The 26,741-nt window shown below is 43.0% G+C and overlaps 1 protein-coding gene across 1 annotated transcript; it reads left to right on the forward strand.

Annotated features, from left to right (window-relative positions):
• The first annotated feature begins 3,357 nt into the window (after positions 1-3,357).
• GPAT3 (glycerol-3-phosphate acyltransferase 3) lies at positions 3,358-26,266 on the forward strand. Its single transcript, XM_015625630.3, has 12 exons — positions 3,358-3,545; positions 13,431-13,503; positions 19,292-19,562; positions 20,030-20,104; positions 20,601-20,690; positions 20,884-20,977; positions 21,388-21,503; positions 22,606-22,661; positions 23,115-23,200; positions 23,628-23,756; positions 24,232-24,311; positions 25,129-26,266. Exons 1-12 carry the CDS (start codon positions 3,405-3,407, stop codon positions 25,253-25,255), a joined length of 1,338 nt encoding a protein of 445 aa, XP_015481116.1. The 5' UTR covers positions 3,358-3,404; the 3' UTR covers positions 25,256-26,266.
• The last annotated feature ends 475 nt before the right edge of the window (positions 26,267-26,741 follow it).

A 26,741-nucleotide genomic window follows, 5' to 3' on the forward strand; every position in this document is an offset into this window, starting at 1 on the left:
CCCCCATCCTGGAAATCAAATTTGCAGTCATATTCCATACCACCAAAACTTGAGAGGTGCTGATAATTTGGAGGGATAAAATAAATGTGGCCAAACAAACAAACAAAACCCAAAAAAACCAAAAACCCAACAAAAAAATTTAGAAAAGCACTGTGGTGAGACTGATCCTTTTCCTCTGTCTTTGATTCAATCCAACCCCCATTAAAAGCATGTATTAAAACACAGAGTCATGTTTATTTGGACAATAAACATATTCTTAAACATAAAAGTACACTACTGCTACTTTTAATATGACAAAAATTAAGCATCTCAGAAACTTCTCACAAAGTTAAAAAAAAAAACAAACAAAACTTTTTGCATCCATTTGGAGCACCTGATTTAGGTAAACTTGAAGCATATCACTTCAACCACAGCTTTTTTAGTATGCACTGTACTTTGTGAAATAAATTGAAAAATAAGGATATGTGAAAATGTTTTCTTCCAAGTATTGCAACACTGGTATATTCTCATGGGATATTTCTTTTTTGGAAAATACTCCATTAGAAACATGACTAGCTGTAGCCTTTCTACATAAAATAAGCCTTGAAAAAATTTAAGCATGAAAAATTGTTAAAACTGGCACCTTCTGTATCTTCAATGGAATCATGCTATCTTACCCATACTGAAAGTATGGTCTTAGTGCTTGAACACAAAAAAATATTCCTCTCTTAGGAAAACAGGCTCACTGGTAAAAGTGAGGCAGAGAAATTTAATGCCCTCACAGATTACAGTGCAAACAAATATAATGTAATTATATAACCAGTTTGAAACTAAATTCTCAGTAGGTGGGTGATCAGCAGTTTATAACAGCTTTATCTTTAAAAGGCAAAGGCCACTTGGTAAAGAGGGCAAGAAAGTTTGTTCATTTTCTGAAATAAGTCAACAGTTTTTGCAGTTAACAGGCAACTATTCTTTTGTGGGAATGCAAGATCTGTGCAAAGGCTGAACTTCAGCACAGTCATGACAGAACTTTAGTAGCAGCTCTGTCACCAGGAGGCTGTTGGATAAGCAGGCAATGTTTCCTTCCTGCTGTCCCAGGCAGAGAAGGTGGTTTTTCAAGCAACTCAGTAACAGAATTGATTTTTTTTTTCTTTCTTACCATTTAGCATTAACAGCTTTGTGAATTATTCATGAAAGCATGGAGGGGAAGCCTGGACACAAAAAATAAAGAGTATTGTTTATGTGTGTGTCTTGTCTCTGTCCTGGTGCTGTTCAGCTCACACAGGATGGCTGCCTGCGCCTAAAACTGCCTCCTGTCATGACACATTTTCACAGTGTTTTTCCCCACTGTGATGCAGTGAGAGCAGGGGTCAACCCAGCCAACTTCCCCTGCTCTTAAAACACAAATGTTGGTAGAGACTGCCCCCTTCCTACTCTTTATTTATGGACCCTGAGGACAGTGCCAGCAGGTCCAATAGCCAGGCTATTGCAGCAAAAAAAAGCAATGCCTTAATTCCATGTGATGAATATTACAAGGAGAGGTCTCCAGAAATTTCTTTTGTTTCTCCAGGTACACTGATGAATTTCAGCCTTCTGAGACTCAGGAATTTGCCACATACCATCAAATATGACATATGGTGTGCCATTTCACTAAAGCAAAGGTCTACAAGCACATGGACTAAGTAAAATTATTTTCAGTTTTCAAGGTTTGTTTTCTTAGCAAACCTACAAGGCAACACTTTGCCTTGCACAGGATTATCTGTATTGCAATTCCTGCTTCAGATGGCAATATTAGATGTTGCTGTCTAAATGAAGGTACTGAAATGTCAGGGAGATACAAAGCTGTATGACCTGTTACTGTGAACACTGTACTGTTTTCCTCCAGATCTGGACAGCATCCACTCTTGCTGCTTGGGCTACATCTGTCCTTTTGATGAAGACTTTTGTTCCTTAATGCCAGATGAAAACAAGCCAACCAATCCTTTGGCCTTTTCCATTTTTACCCCAGATAAAAATTCACAAGCAAATACTAAAAAGCCTGTATCACTTTCTGCTTGGGAAGCAACAGAGAAAATACAAAATTAAAATATCTTACCCATGGGTTTGCTATTAATATCAGCCAGTCTAGAAAGTAATGTTCTTTTATTTTTTTCTGTTCTGAGCTTTAGGCACTTTAAATTGACTTGGATCCACACATCTTTGTAATATTTAAAAGCCTTTTGTAGTGCAGATAGTAAGAACTCTTTATTACCATGTATATGGTACTGACAGGTTATGGCCTTCATCCTAACTGGGCCTTTTGGGCATGATGATAACTAAACACTTAGAAGAATGAAGATGCTGTAGTGTTATTTGGCAATGTCAGATATAGCTGGACAATTGTGGTTGTTGTGTCTAGAGGCTTGCTTCATCAGGGATCATCCTGCTTCTGCCTCACAGAAATTATTTAACCAGATGAGGCAAAGAGTAGGAGGAGAGACACCAGAGCCAAAAACAGGAGCCAGAAAGCAACGCCCTTGTCCACACGACTCTCCTGGAAATAGTTCTTTAGATCTTGGGCTCCAATTCAGGTTTTTCAGTGGATCCTAAGAACTTGGCTTGGCTTTCAGATATATTTCTGATCCCTCAAATATGAAGAGGCACACCAAACATCCCGTTTCTATGAAACACTTATGAAAGATGCACACAGAAAATATGCTGACTTCCTTTTTCTCAGAAGATGATGTTATTCCCTTTCCCCGGGATGCTTTGTCAAGGTTGCCATCCCTCTTCGGTCATGCCAAGTGCTGTAGGACTGCTGTGCACAGGTCGGGGCAGGCAAACCCTCCTTTAGCCACTTGCCAAAAAGAAAGTTTGCTTTCTTTTGGAGTGGGTCTAATGCCGGGGTGGGGACTGGACTCTAGGTGAATCCCTCCTCCCTGCTCAAATCCTGAGAAAACACAGGTGGGCCAGAGCAGACTTTGCCCTTTTCCCTTTCTTTAGCTATCCTTGTCCTCTTTGATATTCACAGACCCAGGAGCTTTCCCCGGTTTTCCTTTTCAGTTTTGCTCCCCGAGCTACTCGTTTCAGGTTCCTACGGCTTTCCAGCCCACGCTGCTGCCCGAGGCACCCGCCTGGCCGCGGCAGTGCCGCTGCGCTCCCGCCCGCACCCGTTGCAGACGTTTTCTCCTACACCAGGATCCTTCTGTGCCGTCCGCTAAACCCGGTTTTAGCTGCTTCCCGCCCCGCGGGCGTCCTCTCCCGCGGCTCATCAGCTTCCAAACCTGCACCGGCCCAGCCGGGCTCAGGGTCCCCCGCGGCCCCGGGGCAGGGCGGAACGGGGCGGGCCGGGGGCGGGCCAGGACGGCCACGGGCCTTTAGGGCCGGCGGGAGGCGGTGCCGCCCGGTCCCCGCTGCCGGCGCTGGCGTCGTGCGGCCCCGCCGCCATGGAGGTCGTGTGGGCCGTGGGGCAGGTGGCAGCCGTGTGGTTGGCGGTGGTGCTCGGACTCATCGTGCTGCCCTCGGCGCTGGGCATCTCGCTGGGCATCTCCGAGGCCTATATGCGGGTGCTGGTGAAGACACTGGAGGTAGGCGGGAGCTCTGGGAGAGAAGGGGGGTGTCGCCGGCCCTGTGTTCCCCGCGGGGCTGCGCCTCGCTCGCTTCCCCGGTCCCAGGGGAGCCGGCGGGCCGGGCACGGCCCGGTCGGGGGGTGCGAGGGACTGGATATCCCCGAGGAGCATCTGTCCACTCCGGTTCCAGCTGTCTCCTCCTGTAGAGGAGAGCGGGTGGGTCACGTCCTGCCTGGCATCAGCTCTGCCCGGCTGTAGCTTCGGGCTTAAAGCCCTCGGGCGGAGCTGGAGATCTGTGCTAATTTCGTGTAGGCTCTGGGGTGGTCTCCCTGAACCCGCTGGAGAGCGGAATAAACCTTGTTACCTAAGGCTGTACCATGGCCTGGGCGAGGCTGTCGCTGCTCGGTGGCAGCTCTGCTCCTCCACCTGGGGGAAATGTTGCCGGCTCATGCTCTCGAGGCGTGTAAAAGGTCTGGTGCTCAGAGACGTCGACTGCCATCCAAGTTGAGCACGTCCAGCACCTCAGTTGCCACCTGCCCCTAAATTCTCAGGGATAGCCAGTTTCTCGCAGAGGAGCTGCTTTCTGCATATTTGATACGCGTGTGAAAACCGTCCCTCTGAAGCTCATGGTAGTGGTGAGGAAGAGTGTTTTTAAATTGTTGGTGGACATGGTCAGATTTAAATATTTATGACGCGTTTTTCAGGGAGGAGGGGCACCTAAACCAAGGAAACAGCTGTAAGGAGGAAAAGTGAAATGCCTCACAGGACAGTGACCGTGCAATATACATCAGTATGTGACTATGGAAAGTAGATTTTGTCTAATTTCATCTTGCTCTTCGAGGTTTTCAGGCAAGCCTTGTTCCTGTACTTCAGTGCCTGGCTAAAAAAAGGCAAAATCAGCATTTATTAAATGCTACCTATTAAATCAGCATTTATTAAATGCATCTTAAGTCAAGATGTTTTAAGGCTTTTGGATGAGAATGAATCTGATCAAAGTACTTTCTGGGACTGTGAATGGTGTCAGGATTACTGTTGAGGAGAGAAGATGCAGTTGTTAGTGGAAAAAATGATTTGAATAGCAGAAGCTGAGGAGGCAAAGATTACCGGGGCCTGACAGAGCAATCCAGATGGCCTAGTGAGATAGTCTTGTTTAGATGACTTGCCTTCACCTGTGAATAACCACAATTTGCATTCTTTATTCCTAGATCATTAATCATTATTTTTAGTGTCATCAAATGTTGCAACAGGATATTTTGGGCAAAATTATGGAAAAGTATCTGACAGCATATTGATGATGGTTAATTGTGAGAGCTCTCCTGTTGCCTAAGGGAGGAAATAATGACTTTTCTTGCAATATTTACCATTACTTTTGCATGAAATACTTTCTGGAGTTGCATGCTTCTCAATATAATAATAATTGTAATAATACATGATTATATTGGACATGGATATGATATAAAATAATGTATATATAAAAGAAAAGGCAATGAAAAATTGGAAAGTATTCTGAGAAGAATCAGCTAAATTGGACTTGCTGTGGGAGAGTGAAGAAACTCAATCCACCCAGGTATTCTGCTTATCTCAATTTGGCATTGTTTTGCCTGAGAATTTGTCCTCAGAATACTTGCATGGGGATAATCCCTGAAAGGAAGTGGGATGTCTCCTCTTCCTTGACTCTCAGGTCTCTCTTGGTTAGAAGCCTGACAGAGGCAGAGTGTCTGCAGCCAGGTCCAAGCAGCACCTGCAAGAGCACCTGAATATATGTAATATCTAAACTGTGGATATTAATCAGAGTAATATCGGGAAAAGTGCTGTATCCTTGCATATCAAAATTTTAATTAAATTATTACATTAAAGTAAATTAAATTATTTAATTAATTAAATTAAATAACTTGTAAGGGTGTATTTCTTTTTATAAGGGATAATTATTAATGACTATCAGGTTAACAGTGAAATGTGCTGCTAGCTGGGTGTCTGAGACTTCTTGGGATGTTGAATTGCGTGTGTGTGTGTTTCTTCTGAGAGGAGTTTTTTGGCTCTGTGAAGTCACAGGATGCTGTAGTCTCTGATGGCTGAGGCCTTTTTCAGCAGAGCGTTAACTTAATAACTTCCTTAAGCTTCCTCTTCCACTGCCAGCCCTGGATCTCCCCATGCCTTTTCCCCTCTTTCCTAGGAGGAGAGTGGGCTCTTGCACCTGCAGAGTGTTCAGTCAGGATGATGCTGCTTTTGTTGCCTCTTTAATGGGCCAGAATACAGGTACTGTCTGCTAAGTGGTGGCTGTTTGTGCATCCCTGCTGATACCCAGCTGCTCCCTGGCTTTGCCGGTTTATATCCCATGTCTTGGCATAGCTGGAAGGACACAAGTGACTGTGGTTTGTTTCCTACATGGCCTATGTTGTCAGCTTTATTAGAGTCAATCTATTTTTAGGGTCCAAGTCTGTCCATAGTTCTGGGACAGTTCTAGTTTGGTGTGATACCTCTTCAGGCCATGTCAGATAAAACAAGACATCCAAGAATGACTCTGTGGTGTTCAGTTATTGCACATAGGCTGTGGGATGGAGCAAGCTGAAGATGATGGGGGGCTTGTGCTTGAACTTTTTCTTGCCAATTAAAAAAAAACCAACTTTTTCTGCTTGTTTCAGGAAGGCAGAAGCTTGTTCCTGGTGCTGGAATCATGAACTGAGAAAAGGGAGGGGAAAGCTCCTTTAGGAACAAACTGTTTTTGTACTTTGACCATCTGACATTTCTGACAAGGGACATCAGTTGGTGCACAATAGATTTTTCTCTCTGCTCAGCTGCCTCAGCAAGTACATGCTGCTAAGCAAAACGCAGCATGTACAGATGAGGATGTGCTTTTGTTGGGCTGCACTTGGCCCTTAAGTACTGCACTAGGGATTACCAGCTTTATATGGATATATTTTTTTCCTATGTGAATGTATTTTTTTTCCATGTGATAGGGAAAATGATTAGAAAGTTGTGCTAAAGTACAGCAGACAGACTACTTCCTATTTGAAATCTTGCTTCCCCCATCATGTGGGCATTCCTGAAAGTGCATTAGCTTGCTTCTGAATTGCCTTACCAAACTCAGCAAACTTTTAGGAGATTGTTCAATTTTGCCTGTAGCTTTTCTTCCAGTGTTAATAGAAGGATTTCTGGCACCATGTTAGTATGGCTTTTTAAAATGTGGGAGTACTGCTCCAGAAAGATCTCCAGCAGCTGTTTGCCCCTAGGAGGAGCTAGTCTGGACTACTCACCTGCTGTCCTGATGCTTGTGAAGTAACTTGCCACAGAAATATTCCCTATGCTGAAATGCTGAGGACTGTCTCTTGCAGTCATCACAGCACTCTGCATTGCTCCCTGTTTATTTTTCAGCATCAACAGATAGTTTCCAATTTTACATTTAGTACATCTTTACCTCCTGGTCTCATTTTTGCTCTGTCTTAATTCATTGCCTCTTGTGAACTCTTAATATGATTTGGGGCCCTGCAAACATGCCATTGGAGCTGTCTTGCCAAGCACTGGAGAATCCAGCCTTTCAGCAAGTCCTTTGTCTTACAGTGAGGCCCATAGAGCAGCTACTAGAGCGGTCACAGAGGATCAGTTTCTCTATTTCCATCACATTGTAGAAAATCTGGAGGACTGGTTTGGACTGTGTGTCTATATATTTGGCAGTAGCAATGAACCCCAAAAGTGATGATCTCTGCTTGATGGATTGCAGTTCACCTTGTTAAATACTTTGGGTTTTTTTTTTTCCAGTCTGCTGGGCCTTTTTCTGGGTGTGCCTTGCTGCCTGAGACAGTAGAGTTAGCAGCAGCAGTCTGTACAAACTGCCCTGCTTGCCCTTTTCTAATGGGAAAAATGTATTGTGTTTTTTAAACTGTGCAGTGCATATTAGTTGTAAAATACTAAGAAACAAGAAAGCCTGAGGGGAGTGAGGTCTTTAGGTCACATTTGTGTCAGGAAACAACCTGGCAATTAACTAACATCACATTATTGTCTATTTCTGGGCTAATGGTTTGTTGATGACTGCAAGCACTTTTAGTGCACTCCCCTTCCCAATCTCTTGAGGCTTTTTGTCAGGGCTTGCAGTGAGCAGAGAGAGTGCTTCTTGTGTGGCTGGTTTTGCTGGCTGTAATGCACAGCATATGCTATACTTGTAGGTGTTTTTCATGTCCTGTAACTGATCCATCAGGGTTTAACAGCAGCCCCTTGTAACAGAAGCAATTTCTGATACCTTATTATGCTGCCTGTAGGGAATGTATTTTTGCTGGAAAGTGTAATATTATTCTGTAGGTGGACATTAAGTCCAAGTTCCTTGTGTTGCAGATGACCTTGGCAACATGCATTGCCCTAGATATGAGGAACAAAAAAGACCTCTCAGTGCCTCTGGTAAAACTGGAGATCATGGTTGTGCAGGGCAGGTGGGATGGACTGTTACACTTGTCCTAGGTATGCCAGGCTGCAGCTTCTTCCCGTGAGTCACCATCAGGATTGTGTGTGGTACCGGGTATGAGGGTGGGGAAGGGAGAAGGAGAGGACTTAAACTGATAAATAGATGAATCATTGTGGGCTTTGACTGCTGCTTGTGTAACTCACTGGCCTCAGCAGCAAGCTTTGCTGACTAATGTCATTGCTCAGAGTCAATGAAGGCCTCTCTCTGTGTAATTGGAATCCTTCAAGGACTCTTGGGCAGGGGAGAATCCGAGAGCTCTGAAAGCTGCCAGCTCGGATGGTAATGAGAAGCCTGTCTTGGAGACATGCCTGATGTGAATGATGCACCCTTGTTTACAGCGCTCACACTGACTTTTGGAATAGTATTAGTAAATTTTGTGCAGAATCTTGGATTAAATCCCTGGCCTGTATTAATGTAGACCCCAGTCCTTTGAAGGTTTTTGTGTATATTTACCACAGATATAAAAATCAAGAGTCCTTGCACATCAATATGTTTGTCAGAGCTGGGGGTTGCCCTCTGCTGTGGTTGCATCAGTAATTAATGCACCATATTCCAGATCAACAGCTCTTGTCTGAAACTGCTCTCAATTTTACAGTATGTGAACACTGTTAATAAGCAAATGCTGTTAAAATAACAGCAGCTGTATTCAGAGCTTGCCTTGAAGTAAGAGTTTGTGAAACTGCTGTAAAAGAAGCTGCTTAGCATTCCTTTTGCTGATGCCATTGGTGTTATCCTGTAAAGCTGAACTCTTAATTGCTCATTGGATACCTGTCCACCAGGAAGGACTTGCTATGCAACTCCAGTGTGCAGAAGAATTTGGGAAGCTTCTTGGAGGCAGTGCCAAGGGTGTCCCATCAGAATGAGAAGTGCACAGGACAGAGGGGACCTTTTGCCCTGACTTGGAAATGATTGCTCCTCTTGATGGTGGTGGTGTTCTTGCTTCACACAAAACAACCCAATAACTGGCATGCAGATTTTGCTGCGTTAAATGAAGTGGCATTGTGTGGGATGTGCTCTGCAATCTTTCTGAGGTTTGGAGAGATTCCAAGGAGGAGCGCTCACCTAAACTAGCACATAAACTTTTGTCTCTTATCTGGCAGTGCCTTTAAAAGAGGAACACCAGTGGTCTGTCTCCATGTGATTGCAGATTTGAGTAATCTCTCCCTTCCAAAAAATTATCAAACACTGTTAAGTCAGAGGTGATGTAAAGGTGGTAAATGAGGTGAAAGGCTAAGCCCCATTTCTTAGGGGAGCAGGGCAATCCTCTGAGGTGTTCCTAATGGTTTGTCTTTTGATCCCAGCGAAGAATATCTAGATGTGCTTTCATGAAATGACATGTCAGGCTTGGCTTTGGAGATAGTCAGACCTCAGAGGCAAAAATTGCACGTTTACAAGAGATTTCAAAAGCCCTTCCTAACTCCAGATAAGACAGTTGGCAAATAGACAACTATCTTTCCTCAAGTACTGCATAGGTCCTCTATGTGTGGCAGTTGCTTATTGATGTGTAAGTGAAATTGATCTTTTGGCCACTTGGGATTTTCTGAGGTGCTGATAAGTTAGAGGCCTTTTCTCAGGGGATAAGGAAGGAGACCTTTTCAGGGGAAAGTTGATGTTTTCCTTGCCTAGTAAAGTGTGTTATCTTCAGATTCTGTGTCGTGTAATTAAACCATCCAAGATACTTTCTTGTCAGCAGTTAGGATATTAAATTTTCAAAATCAGACTTGTGGTTATATTTGTAGTTCTGGGATCATTCTGGTTTCTAACTTTACATTTTCAGTCCAATGGTTTACCCTGCTATTTTTAATCTGTTCAGGAGCCTGGTGTTTTATACTTTATACTAAAAACACAAATCTGCACCAAGGTCTTTGGGACTGCTAGCTCAGCACCCGCTGGGAGAAACCACTTAGATTTGTGACAGTGTTACTGAGAGATCCAAAAGACATGCCAGTCTGCTTTTTGCTCGTTTCCTGAATAGAAGGAACGCTATGGCTTATAATTGTTTCATGCTTTGATCTCTAATATATAAACATGTTGTTTTCCCCTCTTGTGGGATGGATCAGCTCACATTGTGATAGCTCTTTGTAGCATAACGTTGTCCTTCAGCACAGGAACCAGCTGAGGCAGCGATGGATGACACATATCCCTGACTAGTAGGAAGGAAGGGGAATTACTCACATTACTGCAGGTGGTGTCTCTTGTTTCCCAGCCTGGATATAAGCAAGCTTTTAACTTGATCAAAGTTGAGATTCTGGTTTTGATGGTAGTGCCTTTAATTCAGGTGCCTGAGAGCTACGTGAAAGAATTAGATGTTAAGTAAAAATTTCTCATTTCTTGCTCCTTGGTTGCTGGAACACGCATAGTTTTTGGAAATATGATGGAATTGAGGTAAGAAGAAAGCGGACAGAGAACTTAAAACTTGTTTGCTCTGTCATCTGGTAGATGTAGGTCCTTAGGAATGCCTAAATGCTCCTGAACAAGAGGGGGAACTGGTCTCATCATTGCCTATTTTATTAAGTGTGCTTAAATCCCAAGAGTCCCGGCATGGAATGTAAAAGTGTCTCAGCCACTGACTTGTGGAGCAAAAGTTAGCTGTTCCCTGGAATGCTCTGTGCAACCTTTGCACACGTTGCCACACTGGCATCAGGCTTGTGGCAGTGCTCCCATCTTCTGGGAAGGCACAGGTAGTTAGCAAAGGGAACTGTCCTCTCCAGGCTTTCTCTTTGCTTCCATTCTTCCATTCCCCAGGTGGGTTGCTGCACCTTTCTGGAGTTAGATGGACCTGAGGAGCAAAGGTCAGACCACTTAGGAAGAGGGAATGTGCCTTTCTGAATAGGGTTGATAAATGCATCTGAGGAATAGAAACTTGAGTTACATGACCCTGTAATTTCTCTGCTTTGGGAAGATTGCACTGCCTCCTTTGCATACCAAAATGTCAAAGATACTGCAGTACAGGAGGGTGTTGCAAGCTTTTGGGCATTACAAAGGGCTGTCTCAATAACCTGTGTCCTCATGATTTGTGCTGAGGCTCAGGCTTTGACGCAGTCTAGCACAAACCCGTAACTGCAGGATTTCTGTAGCAAGAGCTTTCTGAAGGGAGTGTTGCATTCCCTTTCTGAGCACCAGTGTGTTCTTCTAGGTTTCAATTATCTCTTTGAGAGGATTTGAAAGATGAAAATTTATTTTTTTCTGCTGGTGTGTATGGCTGAGACCATTAGCCAAATATGCTCTTGTTCTGTGTGATAAGTGACTTACCTGTTTGTGGATATTTTGATTTGTTGAATGCAGTGGTTCAAGTCTGGTCAGAAATGGTTGCGTAAATGGGTTGCCTCTGCAACCTAAATCCTACATTCCATGGACAAAACGTAAAATGACAGTGCTGTGAATCGGTTCTTCCTTGATCAGTGTTTTGATTTGGTATTTCCCAGAACTTTAATGGTCACAGTACTACTAAGAATAATGCGTAGCCAGAAAGTTACTGAAAGTACTTGAGTACTACAGAAAGAACTGAGTTACTCCTACAGTTAAAATTATTTTCTGGAAGAGCTATTGCCTTACCAGCAGTAGAGCTGAGAAACTGAATGATGATATTGGCAGAGTAGGTTGTGATTCAGCAAAACCTGATATAGTAAGCCATACTGGTTCATACTGGGAGGTTATTTGGTGCAGATAGTGCTATGAGTCAGGATGCTGACCTTTCAAAAGGAACTGCATCTCCATATGTCCCACAGCTCATTTGGGGGGGAAAAGTGGAAAATGTGTGGTTTAACATGGGCTGTGTCCTTCCTGTGCAGACCAAGCATTATCTGTATGCTCTTACAAAAATACACCTTTGATACTGATTAAGCTATTATGATTTGAACAGGATAATATCTCGATCTTTTGATATGAGCTTATTTCTCCTAGGTGACCTGTCTGTCTTGAAAATGCCAATTATAATAGTGTTCCTTGAAATAGAAAGGAGTTTTGTGGAAGAGGAATTGATGTGCATAATGGGGAGCTACCAAATCAGCCTTCTCTGACTGAGCTTTCCATCCCTTAACAAAGCTGCCATGTTGGGAAAAGGAAGGATTCAGGCTAGAAGGACTACTCTTGATGTCACAGGCTTTGGGGTAGAAAAAGGATTATAATTAACCCAGTTAAAATGAAGCCTGAGATAGAGGGCTATATAAAAGCTCTCTGGTACTGAGTCAGATGGAGGTCAAGAAAGCCTTCTGCCCTGAGAAGAGGTTAAACTGGCTCCAGCCTCATCAGTGCTGGAAATGAGACAAAGTCTCCTCTGATGTGGTTCTGCCAGAGGCTTGTGCGGGATCCAGGGAAACTTTGACACTCACTGGAGACCATAGCTTACCTTATTCCATATTTCAATCTCATTTTCTCAGACCACTCACAGTAAAAGAGCAGGTTAAGCCCAGTGAGCTGGCAGCCCTTCCCAAGGGCTGGGGAAGGGGCTCTCTGTAGCTCACCCTAAAGCTGGTGAATTGGCCTGTTTCGCTGCTGCTCAGAGCTTCAAGTGAAAGCTGAGGGAGGTGGGATTGTTCAGCCTGGAGAAGAGAATGCAACTGGAACACATTGCCCAGAGAAGCTGTGGACTCTCCATCCCTGGAGGTGTTCAAGACTTGGCTGGCTGGGACTCTGAACAACCTGATCTGGTAGAAGGCGTTTTTGTCCATGAGGGGGGGGTTGGAACTAGGTGATTGCTAAGATCTCTTCCAACCCAAACCGTTCTACAATTCTGTGAAGACGCCAAGAAACAAGCAGTTGCAGAGTCAAGGGAAATATCAGGTTTGCTCATCTTGGAAAATTGAGTGTGATCCTTTTTGGGTTGAGTCTGAATTTAATTGAAACTTCCCATGACTGCAAATGCTTTTTTTGTATTTTAGTGAAATCAGCTGTGTGCAGGGTTCAGTTTCACTTAACCCAGTTAGGACTTTGTTTTTTTCGCTCCAGTATGATGAAACTACTCTGTAAGAGGACAGGCTGGGTTGTGATGTGTCTGTCAGCTTTGTGAACATGTGCTGTGTGCGTCCTTTGTGTAGCTCAGCTCCTGGGGCTTTCTGTGCAGTCTGGACTTGGTAGCTGCTGTGGCAGTAGCAAGGCTGACAGAAGCCTTTCAGGCTCTTGGTGGCTGTGTACCTGAACTAGAACTGAAACAGGTGTGGAGCACTGAGTTGGGTCTCTAAAGACTGAAAGCAGAGTTGGGAAGTACTGACTAGCACTGAGTGTTGTTTTGGTTTGGTTTTCAAAATTGTTATTAATTACTCTGAGTTTCTTCGTAAGAACTGTATATGGGTTTGTGGACACATCTGAGGAGGATCAATGATGAATACCTGGTGAAGATGTTCTTTGAAAATCACAACATGGTTTTGGCTAACTACTGTGTTTTTTTGGGGACTTTTTTCCTTAAGTGAATACTGCATTTGTGAAATGAATGTTTTCTTTCTTTTCAACAGTGGGCCACTATCCGGTTACAAAAAGGTGCCAAAAAGCCACAGCCACAGGTGCCACGGACTCCTACTGCTAATGGTGAGAGCTTGGGTTAAAGTCACACCGATGAGACTAATGTTGCGATGTTGGAGTACTGATGCCTTCTCAGATGAAGCAGTTAGATGTGTGCACGAGAGAGCCGGGGAAGAGGTGGCATGTTACATGCTCACTGAAAGTCATGGTTTTTCCTCAGGCAGCTGCTCACTCGCTGCCCCAGTGGGATCGGGGAGAGAATTGTAAAGGTAAAAGCCTGAAAACCCATGGGTTGAGATAAAGACAGTTTAACAGGGAAAGCAAGTCTCACACACACAAGGAAGCAAAGCAAGTAATGAATTCCCTGCGTTCCTGTGGACAGGCAGGAGAGCAGGGCCCCATCATGGGTAGCAGTGACTTGGGAAGACAAACACCATCACTCCAAATCTCCTGCTTTCCTTCTTCTTCCTCCTCCCACTTTATATCCTGAGCATATTACCATATGGTCTGGAAGATCCCTTTGGGTCACCTGTCCAGGCTGGGTCTCCTCCCACTCTCCCAAGCACCCCCAACTTCCTCACCAGCCTGACTGTACAAAAAACAGGAAACCCTCTGGCTCTGTAAATCATGCTCAGCAATAACAAAAACATCTCTATACTATCAACCATGTATTCAGCACAAATCCAAAACACAGCCTCATACCAGCAACTGTGAAAAGAATTCACTCTACCCCAGTGAAAATCAGCTCACTTAGATATCTAATTGTTTTGCAATGCTGCTGGCTAGCAAACGGTTCCTGCAAAATAAAGTACTGCTTTTACTGGTTTGTTCTGAGATGAAGAATCAGGGGATGAGGAAATTAAGGGTATGAAACAACATGAAATTTAACAAAACAAAGTAGAGCTTAAAATAGAGACTGTTCTCAGTTGATGGAAATTTTTGTGTTTAAATATGAGGGTAATTTTCATCTTGAAATGTCTTTACCCTGATGCTTGCAGGGTTGCTGGCCAGCTATCTCAGTCCTAACAGCATTGGAGTGCACTTAAATATTCTCTGAAGAGATCTGAGTGTTTGTTGGACAGCACTTTTCTTTCCCAAGCTCAGTACTTTTTCTGTGGTAGGACTGCAAGTTGAAAGTGTGTGGTGGGCTACTTGTCTTCTTTTCAGTCTGCTGCTATTGACCTTTTACTCTCTGGAGTTCATATCAGTGGTTGCAAAACTTCTTACGCTCACTGTCTGTAGAAAGACAGCTGAAAAGTTGCTTCATCTTTCTTCCTTTAGCCTAGTTTTGAAATTAGTTCTTTGTATCTTAACTCATACTGTGTGTGAGTTATGGTAGACTGTAGTAGGTCAGAGTTGGCTTTAAGACTTTGGACCCATGAGAGAAATCTGAGTTTGCCCAAGAACTAGGAGAAGACTGAACAAGGCATTGCAGCCAGCACTTGGTTTCCTCCTGGTTCCTGAATGCTTCAGTTATTTAACCGCTCTGTTTTGACAGCGTTTGGCAGCAGTGTGAGCGTTTTTCTGTGTGCTGTCTCTTTAGGCTGCACAGCTGGGAGCAGGCCCAGCCTGCCAGTTAGCACACAAGTCAGTTTTTACCTGAGCCTGTGGATTAGCTCATGAGAACATGATCCAGTTGTGGAGACTGAATTGCTGAGCTGGGTATGTGTGTTTCAGCTCCAAAGGGATATCCTTATCAATACTGCAAACACTGGGATCACGCTATCTGCAGGCCAGGCATGGAACTGGCTTCCATGGCAGCAGATGCATCTGTCAGCGTCTGTAATAGTAAACTGGAGGTAGTGCACAGCAGCTCTGAAAACGGGTAAAAACTTGCCTTGCCTAATTGCTTACTTTCAAGTGGCTGAGAAAAAGTACATCCTATATCACTCACCAGTGTCCTGAAAGTTGTGGGGATTTTTGGGAGGAAAGTGGGGAAGGCAAAGTTAGCTGTCCATTCAGCTAATTGTCAGTGACATGTTTGCTTCCCAGGTTGTCAGTGATGCAGGAAGATACCATTTTTCTTCCTGTAAGGCTGATGGTGCCCCATCACATCATGGGCCAGTGAGAGGGCAAGAGACCCTACTCTGCTGCTTTAGCTGCACAGTAGGAGCTATCATCCTCCTAGACATCTGATCATTCTTACACAGTTATTTCTTCTTTAGTAAAGAAATGTCAAGGAAGAGAGGTGCTAGCTAGTAGTTTGTTATTTGAACTATCTTAAAAAAAAAAAAAGCTACAAATAGCTATTTCTCCTGTGTGCAGCTGAGTGGTGTGTAGTGTTAATACATGCTGTGGTTCAGAACCTGTGTTAAGTGTGCTCCACTATCTGAAGGACTGTTAGAGATAACAAAAATGGCCTGAGGTAATTCATATAGATGATTGCGTGCAGGCTACATTCAAGCAGCCTTATGGATGGGGATACACAATCACAATGGTAGCCTGGAGCCCTTTTTAATGTCCTTTGTATACCTGAAATAAAGGTTAAAACCTTTCCCTGCTGGAGGTGGCTCTTTCTGCCAGAAGCTGGAGTCTTAACTATCCCTTACTTGAGAAAGTATGGGGAGACATGTGGTGCCAAGCTATGCTTCATATCTTGCTCTTGGGAATTTTTTAAGCATAGGAGTAATGGACTTGTGATTAGGAGCTCCTGGCTGTGAAAGAAAGTACTTGAGGGCCAGGGCAGGTGTAGGTCTAGCAGTATGTTATATAAGTTGGTGTTCCCTGAGGTGACAGAACATGAGCAAACTGAGGCCCGATTGCATTATGCAATATTTACTGAGGGAGGAGAAACTCCTGCTGATAATGAATTATAGAGTAGTTGATTAAAACAGGTTAAAGGCAAATGTTTTTGTGTGCATATGCACTAATGTGTAAGTGCCGAAAGGATGTGTGTATTACATTTTACATCTTTACTGACCACCCAGCCAGTACTAGGAGGTGGGTCAGGATAGGAGGGAGCACTGCAGATGTATGTGCAAGGGCAAGTTTTTGTGTTCCCTGGCAGAGCAAAAATGGTCCTCCCCAAACACTTTGAAATTGTATCCCTCAGTAAAAAAAAAACCAAAACCAACAAACTCAAAAAAACTTCAACCAAAAAAAACCCAAAAAAACCCAAGTGAGCCTTATTGAGGAGACACCACCTTTCTCTGCAGTATCAAATCCAGTGTGCATCTCTTGGCATAAGAGGGCAGTGAGTTCCCCTGTGTTGGTGGTGTGATAAGGAATATTTTCAACAGAAATTTAGCTGATACAGTTACGTGGGGCATTATGTGATGCTGTCACCTCAAAATCCTCTGCTAGAGGGCAGTGTGTGCTGGACCCAGTGGTAACTCTTGGCTGAGCAGGTGCTTGGAGGGCAGGTGTCTATCTCACTGCAGCTGGATAACTAGCTCTCAGCTTTCTGAGTGGGTGCTGGTTGTGTTGTCTTCAAGGTGATGGGTTTAAAAAAGACAAAACGCTAGTAAGATATTTGAAAATCTTACATGCAAATAATGTTGGTAGTATCTAGTTACTACATAAGTAGATACTACTAAGGAGCTAATTGCTAGATACTGCTAAGTGGATCTACTTACTGTGTAAGTAAGCAGTGTCAAATTTGAGCCTGGTATAATTAGTTGACTGGAGTATGGGAGCTTGAAGGCTTGGGACTTGTGCTACAACACTGAGAAAATCAGTGACTATGGCTTTTTTTTTGGCTGAGCAAAATGTTTGCTGTACTCCTGTGTACTGCTGTCTTTGGCAAATGCAGCTCTGCCCATGGCCAAGGGATTAAAGGCTGTTAAATGTGGCTTGTGATTACAAGAAGGCTCAGTACATCACCAGAGCAGCATGTGTGTAATTCTGTTCTTAATACCTTCTGTTCATATTACCTTTATGTGCTGCTGAGATCTTGGCTTGAGGTAGCTGTCCCAAGTCTGCTGTCCCTGGTGCATGGGGGTGTCATGTGACAACGACAGTGCAGGCTGATGAAGCAAGTCACGGTAGCCCTCCTATCTCAGCTTGCTAGCAGTGTGATAAACTTGAACCCTGGGCCAGTTCCTCAGTTCCAGCTGAGAAGCTGGAGCTAGATGGGCCAGCTGCTTGAGTGGTGCTGAATAAGGGGGAAGGATAAGGGCTGGATAAGGAGGAAACATTCCCAGCTCTTGGACCTGGAGACAGGGGTGGTACTTTTTTTATTGGTGCTGGACTGTTCCCCTGGTCTCTTGCCAACAACCTTTCAGCAGCATGGAGCAGACAGGTTGGACTGACTCACCTGGATATTTCAAAGCTTGGAGATTTTTGGAGTGCGAGAAAAATTGAATCAAAAACTAGAGCTCTGATTTGGGTTTAACATATGACATAAGCGTGGTCCATTTTGGTGCATGCTCGTAGAATTAAGATCCCGAAGAGCATGTGGCTTTTTGGGTGTGCTGTATTATTAATGGTTTATATTTGTAGGCTAGTGAGAGGACAATGCACTGAGGTGGCCTGCTGGTTCAACTGGAAGTTGTGGCTGCCAGGTTCCAAGCTGAAGGTGCCAGTAGGTTTTGTTGCAGTGTTGTTCTTCTTTAGTGTTTACCTTAGTGGTTAGTGGGACTTGTATCTTCGAGCTTCCCATGTTATCCCATATGTATGTATGTGCAATACGAAGATTTTCCATATCTCTTCTAATTTAAATATTACAATTATTGGCACAGGAAATATATTGAGAGATTTTCTGCTGGCAAGACTTCATTGGAAGGAAGATTTCCTACTAAAAACACATTCTACGATGTGGAAAATTCCTAGCAGCTTGACAAAATTGGGTGCTATGTCCTTTCCTATTTTTTTATCTCAGCATGGAAAGCACAAAGATTATGTAATTTATCAGAGGGTGTCTGACAGAGTGGCAACCTGAACTTGGACTTCTGTAATCAAAGTTGAGTGTCTCAGGGGATGGTTGTTCTGGTTAACTGTTACTCTAGATTTCTTTAGTCATCAGTTTCTGGAGCCAGACTTGCTTACCAGTAAGCAGATACTTGATCTTTGTTTAGCTTACACAATTTGTTCTTGCCTTTGAAAGCTCTGATGAAAAATTTGCGCTTATCAGACCATAAGCTTAAAAAATTAAAAGAGTGGAGGAAGGGGGAATACTTGTTTGCACTGCAGTTCTGGATGCTCCAAGTTTCTCTCCAGGCATTATGTAGTCAGAGTTCAGCTGAAACAGCTGTTAGTGCTGAACTAAATCAAGGCTCCTCTAGGCACAACTTCCTTTGACATGATGTTTTGGAGTGTTTTTCTTTGTTTGATTTTAAGTAAAATAAAAAAAATCGTGTGGTCTGCCTGTATTTACAGAAAATATTTGTCCTGTGAAGGCAGGGAGGTGTGTTTGATTCAGAGCTGGTCCATGCACAGTGTTGTGGTCTTGGGCTTTGGCAGTGTTGTGGCTGTGAGACACCAGAATGTCAGACAAAAGATGGGAACAGGGAAGCCTCCATAAAGGAGATTGAATGCCCTTAAGTACACAGAGTACAGAAGGGAATTGAAAGGCCAAGGTCTCACTTGATTTCTTGTGAAAGCATAAGAGAGTCCTGGATAAAGTTTGAGTTGAGAAAGTGCCAGATGGTGGGGAAGGGTTTGCCTCCTTGCCTCATGTTCAGTAAGGTAACTGAACTTTATACAGTTGCTACTCACTGTGCTGGTGTAAGGAAGGGGAGCTGGAAGTGACCTCCTGCAGGGTATGCTGTGTTCAACTGCACAGCTTCTGTTGTCCTAGGAGGGGCTCTGACAGTAAATTTGTCTCTTTGAGTAATACAGAGTGACAAGTGTTCTGGAGGGTAACTGTTACATCACAGAACTATTTTCTCAGGTGGTTACCCTTTTCCTTCCCAAGGTATCATTGAAAGAGATGAAACGCCTATGGAGAAAGAAATCGCCCTTCTGCATCGAGCAGACTTCGAATTCTCTCACATTTTCTACTTCTGCAGAAAAGGGTTTGAGGCAATTGTGGAAGATGAAGTCACTCAACGCTTTTCCTCAGAAGAGCTGCTCTCCTGGAATCTACTCACAAGGACTAATGTCAACTTTCATTACATCAGCCTGAGGCTGACAGTTGTGTGGGTCATTGGGGTGATAGTGCGGTACTGCTTCCTCCTGCCCCTACGGTAAGCTCTGGTGCTGAGGGGTTTCGTCAGCCTGGGAATGGTTAAATTTGTGTTTTCTTGGAAAATGTCATCTCAGCTTTCTTTAACTAAAAAGCAGCACTGGCAGCTATAAAATATTAAGTTGCTTAAAGGCTCCTTTTATGTAAGAAGCTCTTACTATGGAGTGTAGAGTAGGCCTGGTGGTCATATTTTCCATGAATGCTTCCCCTAAGTCCATGTGTATTGGCAAAGCAAATATAAGCTCTAAAGCTCCCTGACACTGTGTGTGCATGGGAGTATCTGGATCTGCTGCCTTTGCTACACCATGACTTTAAAAGCAATAGGTCAGGGAATTGGTGAGTTAGAGAACTGCATATGTCAAGTGTCTGAGGAGTAACTGAATTTCTTTAATCCCTTTCCTTTTAAAGGGGAAAAGTGATATTACAATGAGCAAAGCTACTTAGGTTTAATGTCTGTTTTGTCTGTAGTTTCACCCTCGCTGCCATTGGGATTACGTCAATGATTGTGGGAACAACAGTGGTGGGACAGCTGCCAAACGGCAGGTAGGTACTGTGTGTGAGGAATCAACTTGCCAAATTGCATCAGTGCAAACAGCTGAAGATTAGGAGTGGATAGATTTTTACTTATAACAGACTACTGATAGTCCACCCACAAATTTGTGGACCTTGTTTTAGTGGCATTTTGAATTTGGGCTGAAGTTGGGTTCTTGTCAGTCTTGGCACTGAGGGTGATGATTTTTGATGGATTCCTCCTGCTGCCATGAGATACATTCAAATGGGACATCGTAGGGCAGGTAGCAGTGTTGGGATGAAAAATACCCAGGAAATAGAAGGCAGCCTTGCCTAGCTAAGTGGTGCCAAGAATATGATATATCTTGGCTGAGCTGCTGTAGCAAGTGGGTGGTAGAGCTGGGAATATCTCTCTGTGCTCCAGAATACCAGGAAAATTTCAGCCCTGAGTTGTGTTGAGTAGGCTGGAGAATATTGCATGTGCGTCTAGCTGCTTTCTAGGATACTTCAGATGTCTGATTTCTTTCAGTGTGAAAAACTACCTAAGCGAAGTGGTTCACCTCACATGCTCCCGCATCCTCGTCAGAGCTCTGTCTGGTACTATCCATTACCATAACAAGTGAGTTAAAAAAAGTGTATATATGCTTATGTGCGTGTGACATCCCATTGGAAATGGGGACTGCTCTCTCCTGAGCTGCAAGTTGATGTCACACTAGAGGCTGATTCACCTGACAACTTCATGGACCTTTTTGGTGTGTAATGTGGTGGTGCTTAGTGCACTAGTAGTCTAACAAAAATATATGTTATTGCAGGGAAAACAGACCTCAGAAAGGAGGAATTTGTGTTGCCAACCACACATCACCGATCGATGCGATCATTTTGACAAATGATGGATGCTATGCAATGGTATGAGGAGAGCTAAAATAACTACATCAGAGGGACCAGGAGAGGGAAAGATTTTTGGGTATTGCTTGTGGACTTCGGTACTTAACTTTCACAGCAAAGATGTTTGCTTGAGCACTGGTCAATGGGGAAAAGTGTAAATTGTGCTGAAATTGGTCTATATTATGTTCTGGAGGAGTTTTCCTTGGAATGTCAATGCCAGTCTTTTAATCTGTTGAAGTACCTAAGATAGGCTTCCATGTGACTGTCTAAATTCTCTCAATGCATTTTAACAGTTCTGTGGTTATTGCTCAGTCCTGGCTTGCAGCCTCCCAGTGCATTTGGGTTTGTTGGATTTTCTTGGAGGGGTGGAGAGGAGGAAGTTCTACCTTTCAGGTGTCTCAGATACTGATGTGCCTTTGCTGGGCTTGCAGGTGGGCCAGGTTCATGGTGGGCTGATGGGCGTTATCCAGCGAGCCACAGTCAAGGCCTGTCCTCACGTCTGGTTTGAGCGCTCTGAGATCAAGGACCGCCATCTAGTGACAAAAAGGTGAGGTGTGTACTGGGCTGCCTCCCTGGAGAGGCATCGGGCAGTCAAAGACCTGGATTTGGGAATGAGTTGCAGGGCTGGTGTGCAGCACACTGCATCACACAGAATGACCTGAGTGTGCTTGCTTGTGTGGGCTTTGGTGCAGAACACTGTGGTCGAACTGTCAGGCTCCCAGGTCACCAGAGAAGGCTTGAAATACATTTATACATTGTGTCATGGTTCAGACCCAAGGCTCTGGGAAGGTTTGGATTGCAGACTCTCACACAAAGCATCTCAGTTGGGAAGGCATCAGCATAATAACTAATGTCTGATGAATTCAGGTGTATATTTTTGAAAGGGTGTGAAGGTACTTAACTTATATTACTTTCTGTTGAAGAGAAATAATGATGGTAAAATTAGCTTTCTGTGACAAAATCTGTCTCAGTTTCACTGGAATTTGTGAGCCACTAGAAATAAATAGCTTTATTTATTTGGGTGAGAGGAAAAATGTCTTATTATAAGAATATAAGCTGTGTACAAAAGTGGTTTTCTGCAGGATGTCACCAAAAGCATACCCGTGATTACTGTAGTACAGGGATAAAAATTCTTCCTTATTTGTAGAGAACTTTTTAGGTTAATTTTGACAGGACAATTTCTTCACTGGCTTATTGGCCTCTGCACAACAGGACAGTTTTGCCAAATTGTCCAAGTGTTATTCATGTAGTGTGAGCTGTAGGCATTTAGAAGTCCCCTTTTTAAGAAATATGCTAAGTAGCAGAGGCTGGATGGACTACTGCATCAGTCAGGTTTTTCTTGAAGGCTGAGATGATCAGAGTTAGTTGGACTGGCTTAATGGCATATAATTGGTTAGGTTCTCTGACAGTCATTACTGAAGTAAAGTGGAGGAAAGGAAACAGGATATTATCTCAGTGTAATGTTCCAGGAGCCTAAGGGATGGCTGGCACAAAGCTTCAGTTTCTGTAGAAAGAAAAGTACAAATTAGTACTAGTACAAGGCTTTGGTTTCATACATTTATAATACATAGAGGTATTTTAAGTGCACCTGCCTAGGGAAAGAAGAGTGGAAAGGAATTGTTTTTTAAGCTTTCCTTCTGCTTCCACAGACTCAGGGAACACGTGGCAGATAAAAGCAAGCTCCCAATCTTAATTTTTCCAGAAGGTAAGAAGCTGAACTACTTATGTCCATTCAGTGCAGATGTCATCCCTGTTCTCTTTTAATGGCTTCTGCTGCTCAAATCTATCTTCACTCTGGCTTCTACTTTGTTAGGTCATTCTGGTTTTCATCTTTAATTGATATAGGATGAATATATATGGAGACAACACAATGCTGTCCCTGAACGTTGCTTCTCCTGGCAGAAGAAGGGGAAGATTGTTTATTTTGCCCTGAGATTATTAATTTTCTGTCCTACAGATTAAACCTCAGCATTGTGCTTTTTGTCTTGCACACCTTCTGTCTTCATTCAGGGAGTCAGTCACCAGACAAAAGTAAGCAGGGAAGAGATGTTTAACTCAGTGAGCAGCAAATGAAGGCCCTTTATGGGTAAGACCTATACGTGGATGTTGTGTTGTGCTGAAATGTCTGTGTGAAGCAATGACTTTCTCTTCTGGACAGGCACCTGCATAAACAATACATCTGTGATGATGTTCAAGAAGGGGAGCTTTGAAATAGGAGGGACAATCTATCCTGTTGCAATCAAGGTAAGTGGAAATAGCTGGCTGCTGAATTTCAGAGTTTGGGGCAGGTTTTTGTCAGAGGGGCAGGAAGCTGTCTCAGTACAGCTGCTACTGAAAGCACAGTATCTCTGGCAATTTGGTGCATGCTGTGGATGGTTCCTGGAGAATAAGTGGCTGAAATTACAGTGAAGTCTCTCAGGCCTATAGAGCCTGGCTGTTAGGCCCTGATGGGGTCAGCTTCTTCATCCAGAAAGCTGGAAGGAAAAGAAATCCAGCTAGTCCTTCCCAATGCTGAAGGGAAGCTTCCTGCCTCACAGCAGACTTAAGCTCTTTTGGCTGTTCAGATAAATGGGTGACATCTACTGCTGGTTCTGTCATGTAATTCCAGGTCTGAGAGGCTGTGATGGTGTGGGGAAAGGCTTAATCAATTGTTTTTTGTGATCCTTTGCAGTATGATCCTCAGTTTGGAGATGCCTTCTGGAACAGCAGCAAATACAACATAGTGAGCTATCTGCTGCGAATAATGACCAGTTGGGCCATTGTTTGCAATGTGTGGTACTTGCCACCAATGGTTAGAAAGGTAATCCAGCATCTGGTTGCTTGACTGCTATTTAAGAACTTGATTGCCTGCCAAGTGCACTTTTACTCTTTTTTTCCTCCAAAACCTCTACCCACCCCATATCTCCAGTTTTATACTGGATTTTTGTCAGTGCTGACTGATACATGATTTGACTCGATTTTTCCTGGTGCAGCTTGGCACCATCAGCAGTGCATCAAATATGCAAAGGATAGCAGTAAATGCAGTGCTGTTCCCAGTAGCAATAATGGTAATGGTCCATCTTGTTGAAGAAAAGTTTTCTCCAAATTTTACCACTCTAGAGGAAAAATGAGTTATTATCACATGGGAAGATCAGATTGTGATGTTGGCATGATAAGGAATGAGTTGTTTGGCAGTGAGCTAATTTGATGAGGCAGCAGATAAAAAAAAAGTTATGAAAGTTTGCTTCAATTGACTTCTCTCTGCTTTAATTATGTTGAATTTATGAACCTTGAAGGAAGATGAAGATGCTGTTAAGTTTGCCAACAGAGTGAGGTCAGCCATTGCTCGCCAAGGAGGACTGACTGAACTCCCCTGGTGAGTGATGCCATACTTGTTAGATCATAGACTATTTGTGGTTAGTTTGACTGATAGGTGCTTCCCTCCTGAGCTTTGTGACATTCAACATCACTTTATTCCACTCAGGGAAAACAATGGAGTAACAGCACAGGCATGTTTGTGAAAGTAGAAGATGTATAAAATCTTTGGAGCATGTAGCATACAGTGAGTTTCGTCTAAAGGCTTGTTGCTTTTGAAGTAGGTCCATTCACAGTTGTTTCTCATGTTGAGATTAAGTAGCAAAAGTGAAGTTTCTTGGCAAATCTGATGAACAACAAAAGATAAAACAGGTCTTGAGGCTTTATGCTCTTTCTCATGTCCTGCCTCAGTAAGTAGCAGGATAATGCCTAGATTTCATATGACACAAATTTGAGAGCAAAATTCAGATGAAGAAAATGGGAAAATAGATTCAGCTATGAGGCCTAGCCCTGAATAATGTAAGGCAAAACACAACTGTAGTGTTGCAGAAGATTGGCTGCCTCTGCAGTCTGGGGAAGTAGCATCCCAGATTACCAAAGATTTCCATTGTAAGTATAGCCTGTTACCAGCATTAATAGAATGCTTTAATTGGCTGAATTCAAAATTTGAATTGTATAAGCTTGGTGGCTTAAGGCAGAGCTTTTAATAAATGTGCTTAAAATTGAATGTTAGAAAAGTTCTGAAGAAAAGCCTTTAATAATAGTAATAATAATAATTTAGATTACCTACCTTAATCAACTGTAGTGTTTTAATGTAATGCGTAGTTTAATAACAATAGCCATAACAGCCCTGATGGTTCCCTCTTGCTCTGTTCCAGGGATGGAGGTCTGAAACGAGCAAAAGTCAAAGATACTTTCAAAGAAGAACAGCAGAAAAACTACAGCAAGATGCTAGTGAGAAATGGATCAGTAGGAAGCTTGTCTGCAGAAACTGAGTCAGACTGAATGGTGGTTCTTGAAAAGTTACTTTGCACAACCAGCCTTTGCAGGAGTAATGTGGCTTTTTTAATTAAAAAAAAAAACCTGACAAAAATAGAACAAGAAAACAACAAAATCATTTATTGTGTGTATGTATATTCTCTGTGTGGATGGTGAAGAGCTTGCCAAGGGCAAGTGTCTTTGTGTTCCTCTCTGTTCATTCTTTCACTATCCAGCCCCCCTCTATCTTCATGTGATGATGAAGCTCCTGGTATTCCCAAGCTGAATGCCTGCAGAGTTAGAAGATGAAAAAAACACCCCAGTTTTTCTGAGTTTGTAAGGATGAAGGGAAGTACACTGAACAGATGCAGTCAGGACACTGTGAAGATACCTCTTGTTCATGGTACTTTGAAGGTTTAAACATAACAAAATTTTGTCTTTTTTTTTTGCTCAGACTTTTTTTTGTAGATATCTTAAATAACATGCTTATGATGTGGTCAGAACTGTAAGATTGACTTTTTGTTAGCTTGCACCTGGATGTGCAAGGAGGGAATGGAAGCAAGGGCTACAGAGACCCTACAGGGTGGGAAAGGAGCTGCCCTGTCAAAAGTACAGAACATGAACCATGAGGAATTTGGTTGCCTTTTAACGTGGTATTGCCTTTATTGGGAACTGCTGCCTGATGGAAGATAAGGGCAAGTCCTCAATCTCCCTGTCCATTGCTATTGTTGAAATTGCTTTCTTGAGCTCCGAAGCTGTAAAGGTAAGGTACAGTAAGGGTTAAGTAATGTGGGCTATAACAGATGAATTTTTGTGGATTGTCAGGAGTGGCCATCTGTGAAAATTATTGTTAATGGCTTGAAGCTCTCAAGAGAGCAACTCCAGAAAGACATTTTATATTTCCTGGACTAGCAATAGCTATCACAACTATAAACATAGGATCCACAAGTCAGCTTTGATATGAGACATGGCATGTCAAAATCTGCAATATATTACTGTTTGAATGTAATGAGAAATAAATTCTATATTTCTAATGGGTCTTGTGTTGTATTACTACTGTTCTCTAAATCAATATAATTGAAAAAGTTACAGTTCCTGAGATCTTAACATTGGAATCATGGAAACTTCAGCCACCAAGATAAAGAACCAACTGTAGTTGAGTTCTACAGATTTCTAACCTGACTTTCTTGCCTTTTTACCCTCTCCTTGGACTCTAAGGTGCATAGAGGGCTTGGTGTTTATCCGTGTTAGAGTAGGAGGCAGGCTCATCTTAAAATTACAGCATGAAGTCATACCAGAGAGACTCAATGAATCTGTAATTAACTGGGAAACAACAGCTTCTAAATTTTTAGCTGAGTTAATTTCTAAGTAGTGTTTTAGCAAAGAGAAATTAAAGTTAATGGTGAAAAATATTACTGTTCTATAAATCAAAATTTAGAAATCTGCTAGAACATAGTCTCCCAGAATAAGAGTTCCTGTTTGCTGTTTTGCATTTACCTAAGGACAAATACAT

Source organism: Parus major, chromosome 4 (genome assembly GCF_001522545.3).
Source record: "Parus major isolate Abel chromosome 4, Parus_major1.1, whole genome shotgun sequence".
Taxonomy (NCBI): domain Eukaryota; kingdom Metazoa; phylum Chordata; class Aves; order Passeriformes; family Paridae; genus Parus; species Parus major.